Here is a 10013-nt window from a genome sequence, read left to right on the forward strand (position 1 = left end):
CCCCGGCGCTGAGGCCCCCCCCAGCTGGCCCCCCCCCCGTACCCTGCAGGATGTCCTTCATGACCGTCTGCAGCACCACTTCCTCGTACGTGTTCTCCACCAGGATGAACCTGGCGAAGTCCTCGAAGATCAGCTCCTGGAACCGGGGCAGCTCCTGCAGGGGTGGGGTGGGCAGAGGCGGGGGTCAGGCCGGCAGGTGGAGGGAGGGGGCTGGGGGCGAGGGGCTGCCGAGGCTGGGGGGTGGGGAGGGGCGCGCTCACCGACTTGCACGTGGGCGCCAGCTTCTTGAGCAGGAAGGGGATGGTGATCTGCAGCAGCGCCTCGCGGAAGAACCGCTTCCGCACCGAGCTGCTGTCGTAGTCGTATTTCTGCCAGGAAGAGAGGGGTCAGGCGGATGAAAGCCCGGGGGTCTGACCCGAGCCTCGGGATCCTTGCCCACGCCAGGGGGTCCGCGGTGCCTCCCGTAGGGGCAGCGAGCCTGGTACCAGCCCGGGGACTGGGCTCAGGGGCCAGGCCGCTCACCTTCAGCACCCGCTCCAGGATCCGCTGGATGGACTTGCACAGCTCCTCCTTGGTGGGCCCCTTCCCCAGCTCCTGGTGCAGGAGGGTCTCAAACGTGTACACGGCATTGTCCATTTGCTGCAGGGCACACCGCGGGGCACGTGAAGGCCCCTTCCTGCACGCCTCGGAGGGGCTCCTGAGCCTGTGCCCCAGGGCTGTAGGGAGGTGTGGGGGCGGCCTGTGTGTGCACCTCCGTGTTCCCCCCCATCTTTACTGTCTGCTGTGTGCTGGCACAGTGCTGGGCACCAGCCAGTCCCTGCCTCAAGGAAACAGAGGTCCTGGGCCTTGCAGGGAGGGGCTTGGGGAGCAAGGAGGGCTTCCTGGAGGAAGGGGTCTCTAGGGCAAGACCTGGACGAGGAGTCCAGATTAGCCGGGTGAACAGAGGGACAGGTGTTCCAGCACGTAGGAGCACTCGAGGGGCTGAGCGCAGCTGCCGCGAGGCCCAGGAGGAGGCAGGGCCTCTCCCCAGGAGCCAGGGCCTGTGGGACGTGGGGGGTGCTGGGGCCCACCTCTCGCATGTGGATCTGGGCTCGCTGCTTGAACACGGATGTGCTGGACACGTCGAAACGCTGCTGCAGCCCGTCGAGCCGCAGCGGCTCCATCTTCTCGTAGCAGCTCTGCATCTTGAGGGGGTGGTAGGCCAGCTGGGACAGCTTCTCCATGTACTGTAGGGAAGCGGGTACCTGAGCCGGGGCTCCCAGAGTGGAGGCAGGCCCTGCAGACCCACAGCTTGCCCAGGCCCTGGGAGTCCGGGCCTGGCCCCCTGCAGGGACTACCTGCAGGGTAAGCTGGGGGGACCCAGGCCCCGAGGGAGGAGGGTGTGAAGGCTGGAGCATGGTCCAGCAGCACGGTGCCTGGGGAGAGGTTCTCATCCCTTCTGGGGCACTGTGTGACCTTGGGCAAGTCGCTCACCCTCTCTGAGCCTCCGATTCCTCAGCCTCAAAATCAGGCGAAAGTTTCTCATGATCTCTAAGTCTTTTCTGGTTCTCAAATTCTATGATAATTACTGTCTGTGTACTCCTTGGTTCGCGGTGTGGGAGAGGAGGGCAAAGATTATGGGATCCATTCTATCTGCACCTGACACCCACGTGGGTGTAACCCGCCTGGTGGAGGGGGTCAGCGATCCCCCTTTCCTCTGACTGCTGCCCCCCAGTGCCTCACGCCCTCAGCCCCTTGGTCTCCAGCAGACCCTCTGGTGACAGGTTACACCCTGAGTCGCAGCGAGGGCCTGGCGGGGGCAGAGCGGACCCAGGCCCAGTGCGCTCCCGTCCCCGGGGCAGGGGGCCTGGCCTCACCTCACCCAGCTTGTCTGCACCGCCCTCGTTGATGACGTTCAGGTTCATGTCGGTCACCTCTTTGAAGAAGACATCCCGCACCTCGGTGAAGCCCTGGCTGGTGGGCACCATCAGGGCCTCCAGGATGGACGGGATGTAGGGCTGGACGTGGTTCCGGACGCACACCTCTGCCTTGGGGAGGATGAAGGCTGCGCCCAGAGGGAGCCGGGTGAGCGGATGGCACCCGGAGCCCATAGACTCGCTATCGTATTAGCTTTTAAAGAAAACCACTTGTGATGCCAGCAAACTGAATGATTCATAGATCCATGCGTCAAAGAACATTTCAGAACAATTCTGAGATTGGCCCCTGATATTTCTAAAAGTCTGAGGGCAAGGAACTAAGAGCGCGGCTCGTCCAAAGGTGTCAGCGTTGTTCTGCTTTGCTCGAGGTGGAAAGAAACATCTCTAGGGGTCTTGCTGCTTTGTTTAACAAAACACACTCTGGTAGACTCTGTGAGCCTCTGGCTTTTGCACACGCCGAGCCGGCCCCCGCTCTGTGCGGCCACGTACAAGGCAGCGGGCCCCTGGGCACAACCAGCTCCAGGACACTTGGACAAAGGCCTTTTCCCCCCCAGGGTGTCATGAAGTCCCTCTCCTCTGCCCAGCTAATGTTTGTTGCACCAGATAAAAGTCAGCTCTCTGTGTTCTATCCAGCTCACGAGCACAGCGAGGAGAGAAGGAGCCTCAGGCAACCGACACGCTCGGAAACTGCACGCAGCCCGTGTGCAGGGCAGGGGACAGGGGGCCGGGAACAGAAGGAACACAGGCTGACCCCGAATACTGAGCCGTGATCCGAGTGAATCATCACAGCTAAACTGATGCCTACGAACCCACGGTCAAGTCCGTGACCCTCCAAAGCTGAGCAAAACGCTTGAACTTCCTTGACAAAACAAACGGACATCTTTGAGGTCTGGGTTTGCAGAAATAGCCACAAAACAACTCCCAGAGTTTGGAAGAGCAACGGCTCAGGTTTGCTTTCCTTTTTTAAAATGACCAAATGAATCGAGTCACTAGCGTGAGAAGTACAGACGGGAGGTCCGCCCTGGCCCCTGAAGCGCGGCAGGTGGCCGGCCTACCTCGGATCTTGCTGGCCAGGTGCTCCTTGGAGGTGATGATCTGGTCCATGTCCGTGCGGATGGTCGCCTCCATGGCCGGCCGGGCCAGCTGCAGCTTGGACAGCACCGCCTCAAAGTGCGCCTTGGCCTGCTCGTACACCAGGCGGTACACGGCGTCGGAGATCTGTGGGCAGCGCGGCGGCGTCAGAGCCAGACTGCGGGTGCCGGGCAGGCGCCGCACCCCCGCCTCCGTGCCCGCACGCACCCACCTGGATCCACTGCCGCTGTCGCTCCTGCGGTTTCCCCTTCAGCCGTGGGGCGAGCTCCACCTTCAGCTCGGGGCCCAGCTCCTCCATCACCAGGTTGCTCAGGATCTAGGACCAGGAGGCACAAGCCGGGGCAGGAGTTAGAGCATGTCCAGCTGGCAGGTTCGTCTCCGCATTCTACCCAAGCCCCACCTCCCCTGGACTTGGCCTTGGCTCCATGTCTCCACTGCCCTCTCTCCTGAGCATCATTCCCCCAGGTCCCAGCTTACCTGCTCGAGGAACCTGCAGGATCCTCAGAATCAGGGGTCCCACCTCAGGACCTCTGCACCTGCTGCCTCCCTGTCTGGAATACGACACCCCCTCCCCCCCCCTCACCTGCACAAAGTACGTGTTTATTTGTCAAATGTCTGTTTCTCCTGCTAGATAGAGAGTAAGGGCCAAGGCCATACCCCTCTTATTCACAGAAGCACCCCAGCCCCCGGGTCAGGAGAGGCGATCAGTAAATGATGGAATAAAGTCTCTCCACCTGTCCAAAGTGATCTTACTGTCCTTGCAAGCTGGGAGCACCCCGAGCCCAGAGTCTCTGTGCCCGGCCCCACTCTCTGGACCTTGGGGTGACTTCCACAGCCTCCTCACCTGCACCTCGTTCCCACACAGCATCTCCCAGGTGCCGTACAGCTCCTTTGACTGGCGGTACATGCGGATGGCGTCCGTGAAGGCAGGGCCCTCTACCTTGGAGTCCTCCGGGATCCCTGCTCCGGAGAGGGAGGGAGAGAGGAGGTCGGGGAGATGGCCCAGTGGCCTTCACCAAGACCACTGACTGCCCGAACGCCCCTCCCCAAGTGCAGACACATGCACACCCCCACCTGCAGTCCCACTGCCTCGAGAGGGTGGCGGTCGTGTTTGCAACGACAGTGACCGTGGTAATAACCCTCCCCGACAGCAGCGAGGCAGTCTCCTTCGTATGCTCCTTATCTTCTTAAATCTTCCCAACCACCCCAAACTGCCCTCAACCCTACTCCACAGATCAACAGGCAGGCGGCAAGGTCAGGCCACTGGCTGGGGGTCCCAGGGCAGTGAGTGGTAGAGCCCGGACCCGAGGTCACCCCACCCTGCCGGCACAGCAGAGAGGGTGCTCAAGGAACCCCGAGGTCCTCATTCCAGTCCCACTCCCTCCCCTTACTGTCTACAGTGGGGCCCGCAAACTTTCCCCACAAGGGCCAGCCAGTAAATATTTTCAGCTTTGCAGACCAGATGATCTCCGTTGCAACTACCACACTCTGCCACCGAGCCACCAAAGTAGCCAATCTGGAAACCAACGAGCCGGTAAAACTTGATTTGCAAAAATAGGTAATGGGCCCAATTCTGGGCTGTGCACTGTAGCTTGCCAAGTCTTGCTCCAGATCCCTGAACCCTAAGGGCCTCAGTTTCCTCTTCTGAACAGTGGGAACAATGACCCGGTGAGGCTGCAGCCGTGGGAACGGGCTGGGAACTGGTCAGGCAGGGGCCCCTGAGCAGAACCCAGCACCTGGCAGCGACGGGGTGCTCTCGCTGCCCGCGGGCGGGCCCTGCGTCGGCCTCGTTCGCCACGGTGTCCCGGTCCGACTACGAACACCAGTCCTGGACTCGTGTCATTGCTGGTGCCGGCGGCGGCCCGCGGGAGCCTGCCCCCCTTCCCCCTGCCAGCGAGGTGGGTCAGGGAACAAGGCACAGCCCCCGGGAGCGGCTGCCAGGGGAGGCAAGCGGCAGGAAGTTGCAAAATCGGACTTGGGGAAGAACAGGGTTACGCGCGCGGAGCCAGGCAGTGGGGCGGCCACCCTGGCCACATGCCCCCAACCACTGTGTCCCCGCAGCCGAGGAAGGGGAAACGGCAGTCTGTGCCTCCAAAACCCCAGCTCCCACGGCAGTGACTACAGGCTGAGTCATCCCCGCAGAGAAAAAGCCCCTCTGCGCGTGGGGAGGACCCCCTCACATCCGGCTGACCGCAGGAGTCGGCGCCCGTCCGCGCGGGGGGACAGGCCCAGTGCCATCCCTGCAGCGGCAGCTCCCTGGACAGGGTGGGAGCAGGGGGGGTCTCCCCGCTGCGTTTCAGGGACCGAGGTCGGGCAGGGGTGACTGCAGCAGAGCAGGGGTGCTCCGTGCAGAGCCCGAGGTGGGTGCTGCCCATCCGGGCCAGGGGAGGGAGGAGGAGCACGGTCTCCCAGAGACCAGGTTTTGCACAGAAAATGTGGGCTGTGCGGTACGTGCACCCGATCTCACCTGAGGGCGTTTACATTCTACAGACAAGCCAGGGGTGCTGGAAAGGCAGGGCTGCTTCCCAGGGGCAGGGAGGCGAGATGTGGGGCGGGGGCAGCAGGCAGGAGGCCGTGATGCCCTGGGCCCTGGGCTCAGACCCTCAGGACAGCTCTACGCTGCATGCTGGGCCGCTGAGTCTCATACAAGACAGGGTCCTCCTCCCGAGCTCTTCCCCTGGACCTGGCTGTTAGGGGCTGCATGGTGTCCCCCCAAATTCCTTTGTTAAAGACCTAACCCCTAGTACTTTGGAAGGTGACTGCATTTGGAGATAGTGCCTTTAAAGAAGTAATTTAGGTAAAATGAGGTCATTACGGTGGGTCCCCATCCAGTACGACTGGTGTCCTTATAAGAGGGAATTTGGATGCAAAACGTGCACACACAGAGCGGGGACTGTGTGAAGACACAGGGCAGGGAGAAGGCAGCCATCTGCAAGTCAAGGAGACAGGTCTCAGAAGAAAACTAACCTGCTGACACCTTGATCTTGGACTTCCAGCCTCCACAATTGTGTAAGCCACCCCGTCTGTGGCGCTTTGTCATGGCGGCCCAAGCAGACCAAGACACCAGGCCGGGGCTGAGACCTCGCATACATTCCCTCATCTCATCCTCAAACAGCCCCGTGAGGGATGGCTGTTCTCAGTCCCACTTGTCCTGACGGAGGAGACAGGCTCAGAGATGACACGTTACTGGTCCAAGGACATACAGCTAGGGAATGGCAGCAGGAGGGCTCCAACAGAGGACCGGGGGTGGGCTCCAGCCAGACCTGGAGACTTCCTGCCTGTGGGGTCGTCAGGGTCAGACTGAGAAAGGAAACTGCATTCCTCAGTCCCGAGCAGCAGGCTAAGGGGAATGGCAGTCAGACAGGAAGAGGCCTTGACCTCCGGAGCCCAGGCCCACCCTGCGGGCTCAGCTCAGTGCCCCAGCAGCCTCTTGCCACCCCCAGCTGCTCCAGGAATGCAGGATGTAAGGGGGGCCTTGGGACGAGCTGGCGTCCCCCCAGCTTGGCCTCCTTCCCCACCCCCCACTTCCTGGCAGCCCCCGGAGTGAGCAATTCCAGGCTCCACAAATTCCAGGCCCAGCCTCCAAGCTAGAGGAAGCAGAGAACTTTCCCACAGTCCTCAGAGTAGAAGGAAGGCTCCTCTAAAACCAGCAGCAGGCTGCCCCTTCTTTCCCCGCCCCCTCCTGCCCACAGCACCCGCACCCACCCACAGGGCTCCCCTCAGCCTCCCAGGTGAGCTCCCAGCTGTGCTAGGCACAGGGCCAAGAGCTACCCCCAAACCAGCTCAGTTAGCCCTCCCAGGAATCCCACCGAGCTCAAGCTTGGCACCCTCGCATTGTGCACATGGGGAACCCACCCCCGACCTGGGGTGGCCCTGCCAGGTCAGCCATTAGCCCTGGAAACCTGAAGAGGGCAGAGCTGGGCCAGAGCTGGGCCAGGGCTGGGCCAGGGAGGGAGGAAGAAGGGACGAGCGGGGAGGGTGCCCAGGCCAGGCAGCCAGAGCCCAGATGGCCTCCGCCCAGCCCTGGCCCCACAGCCCCAGGGGATCTGGGAATAGGAGACCTTTTGTGGGTGGCAAGGCCTGGCCCAGGTGACAGGGGTTGGCCTGACTGAAGGCCCGGGTCCTCCCACCTGACAGATTCCAGACCAGAGGCGGCTCTGCAGCACACAGGATGGGAGGGGCGAGCCGAGTCAGCCCGGCAGCTGGGCCTCCAGGTGCCCACGCTGTCCACCCCCCACCACAGGAGGCATGCCGGGCAGGGAGGGTGGGGGCGGTGGCCAGGTCACCAGGAAGGAGGTTCAGGTTTCAGCACAGGTTGTTCCTTCCGCGAGAGCACCAAGACCCTCAGTGCCCCACTGTCCCCGTTTTCGATCAAACTCCTTAGGGCCCTGCAGGGCCCTCTGAACCGGACCCCAGTGCCCCCCAGCGCATTGGGTCACCCTCCCCCACTGCAAGGCTTCATGCAACTCCTCTCAACTGTCCCCACCTCCAGGCTGCCCTCTGTGTTCAAGGCTAGAACGCTGCTCCCCCTACTCGAGGACCATTCACCCTTCAGGTCTCAGCGGCCCCCCTCTGCACACACAGGATCAGCGGCCCCCAGCACATACACACCCTCCAGGCTCTCGGGGCGGCTCCCACCCAGCCCCCGGCACAGCTGCTCCTCCTGCCTAACATCCGCCCCTCCCCCGCCCCGCCACGGGGCTGCCAGCAGCGCAGAGGAGGACCCGGCTCTGGCTCCCTTGCTGCAGCCTCCGCGCCGACACGAAAAATGTCTGTTGAGCAAATGAGCGAGCGGAAAGAGACCTCATAACTTGACAGAAGGGAACACTGAGGCCCTGAGAAAGGACATGAACTCCCAGGCTACCCCACAGGTCAGGGGTAAGGCAGCAAATGATACAAGAGAAGTCCTGGGGCGCCTGGCTGGCTCAGTCGGTGGGGTGTGCAACTCTTGATCTGGGGGTTGTGGGTTCGAGACCCACACTGCAGGTTGATACCGCTTAAAAATAAAATCTTTCAAAAGAAATTAAATAAATGAATAAATAACAGAAGTCTTTACACCAAGCATCGAGCAGACTCTGTGAATCCTTACAAACACCCTAAGACTCGGGAGGGGTTATTACCCCATTTTATACAGGCTCCGAGAGGTAAGCTGGTATCCTCAAGTCATGTTGCTAGGAAGGGGCAGAATCGGGACTGTGATTCTGTGCCGCAGGGTCCAAGGGCTCAACGACCATACCCCCTCTGAGAACAATCTCCCCAATTTTCTCCGAGCAGGACAGAACTGTTTTCTTCAAGGGAGAAGGTTAAAAGGCAACATCGCAGTGGCTTTCCTACAACCCCGGCCCGAACCGGAGAACAGCTCGCAGAGCAGGGTTGCCGCACCACACTCAGCCACTAGGTGTCGCCACTCGGCGCATGTCCCAGGCCACGCCCCCCGCCGCCGCCGATCCCCAGGCCCCTCACCATTGTTGCAGTGCCGGATGCAGTCCTGCAGGACCGCCTGCCACTTGTCCTGCTCGGCTTCCGTCATCATGCAGAAGTAGTAGTGCCGGGCGGAAGGGTGCCAGAGGATGAGCGGGAACTGCGTGGGGCACTTGAGGATGGGGGCGGTGCCCGATTTTGACGTGGTCCCTGCGGAGACAGCGCCCGCTGAGCCGCCGCCCTCTGCAGCTTCTGTCTGCCGGGGACGGCAGGCGGCGGATCCCTGGGCCCAGCTCCCAGGGGCGGCTGAAGCCCAGACAGGGCTGGCCTGCTCTGGGCTGACCAGCAAGTCAGTGGGGAGGCAGCATGCTTGTCACTGCATCCCCCACAGCCCAGCTAAAGGGACCTCAGAATCCCCCAGCATCTGTTTAGACCCATTTCCCAAAGCTGGCATTGCATCTGGGGAAAGGCTCCAAACTCCGCGCCTCCAGCACAAGGAACACGGGGTCAGAGCCCTTAGGCTCAGAGGCTGAGCATTACCTTCTTGGGTTTCCCTCCAAATTTCAGCTATGGAGGCCAAAGTGTGGCTTAAATGTCCCAAGGGGGAGGGAGGGCTGGGGTGGGGTGGTGGGGGACAGAAAATAAATAAAAGGAGATTTTTCTCTATTTTGTCCCCACGGATATTCGAGATCCAGTGAGATAAGTGGTCCTGGGCTGGGACCTCGCCACTGTTAATAACACAATGACAGTTCTTCTTCAAGCCCTGGCTCTGCATCCCTGGTGTGGGGCTTGGGTGCACACAGCACCTCACAGGGTCTACACAACACCCCAAGGTCAGTCCTCCCAGTGCCAAGTTGCCGGAGAAGACACAACAAAAACAAAGCCAGAGTCGGGGCTGGAATCCAGGAATGCTGGGCTCTCGCTGAGCCCTCAACCACACGGGGCGCTCTACTCCCAAGCCCCATCTGGGGGCACAGGCTGCCCCCCAGATCGGCTACTTCCCCACCCCCTGGTTTCCCTGGGATCATCCGGGAGGCCGATGTGCTCCTGTAAGGCTTCTGGGAGCCTCCGACAGGGTGGGGTGCAAACAGGACACCTAGAATAACTCCTCACAAATGCAGAGCTGACTCCACAGTGTACAAAGCAGGGCCACCTGGGTCATCTCCTCCAGGGGGCTCGCAAGGCCTCAGGGAGGTGGGAAGGGCAGAGGGAGGGGCCCCCACAGCATAGCTCTGACTATAAGGCTCAGGAAGCGGGCACACAGGTGGGAGTCAACACCAGTCCAGTCCCAGTTCACTGGGTGGCCTCCTGCAAACCCTCTCCCAGTCTCCCCTCTGAGGACATGAGCTGTCCCTTCGAAGCCTGGCCGCTCTCTCTGCAAACGTGGAGCCTGGAGTTCTGGGATCAGGACTGCCCTCTCCCCCCGGCCACCTCCTGGGCCTAAGCAGGGCATCTCGGCCTGGGACGGGGGGGGGGGGGGGGGGGGGGGCCCAGAACTCGAGGCGCCGGGTTCGCAGAGAGAGCGGCCAGGCTTCGGGGGGGGAGCTCATGTCCTCAGAGGGGAGAGGGGGCGCGGGGGGGGGC

The 10013-nt window shown here is 61.8% G+C and overlaps 1 protein-coding gene across 1 annotated transcript in view; it reads right to left on the reverse strand.

Moving 5' to 3' along the window:
• NIBAN2 (niban apoptosis regulator 2) overlaps positions 1-10013 on the reverse strand; it is a 50942-nt gene that overhangs the window by 2281 nt on the left and 38648 nt on the right. The window contains exons 5-13 of the mRNA XM_032418916.1: positions 8472-8639; positions 3853-3968; positions 3220-3324; positions 2972-3134; positions 1857-2044; positions 1071-1226; positions 523-639; positions 261-368; positions 43-154 (exon numbers count right to left, since the gene is read on the reverse strand). Of these exons, the coding sequence (XP_032274807.1) occupies positions 43-154; positions 261-368; positions 523-639; positions 1071-1226; positions 1857-2044; positions 2972-3134; positions 3220-3324; positions 3853-3968; positions 8472-8639 (1233 nt within the window). The remainder of the gene's footprint in view (positions 1-42; positions 155-260; positions 369-522; positions 640-1070; positions 1227-1856; positions 2045-2971; positions 3135-3219; positions 3325-3852; positions 3969-8471; positions 8640-10013) is intronic.

The sequence above is a fragment of the Phoca vitulina genome, unplaced genomic scaffold (assembly GCF_004348235.1).
Source record: "Phoca vitulina isolate PV1807 unplaced genomic scaffold, GSC_HSeal_1.0 scaffold21, whole genome shotgun sequence".
Classification (NCBI taxonomy): domain Eukaryota; kingdom Metazoa; phylum Chordata; class Mammalia; order Carnivora; family Phocidae; genus Phoca; species Phoca vitulina.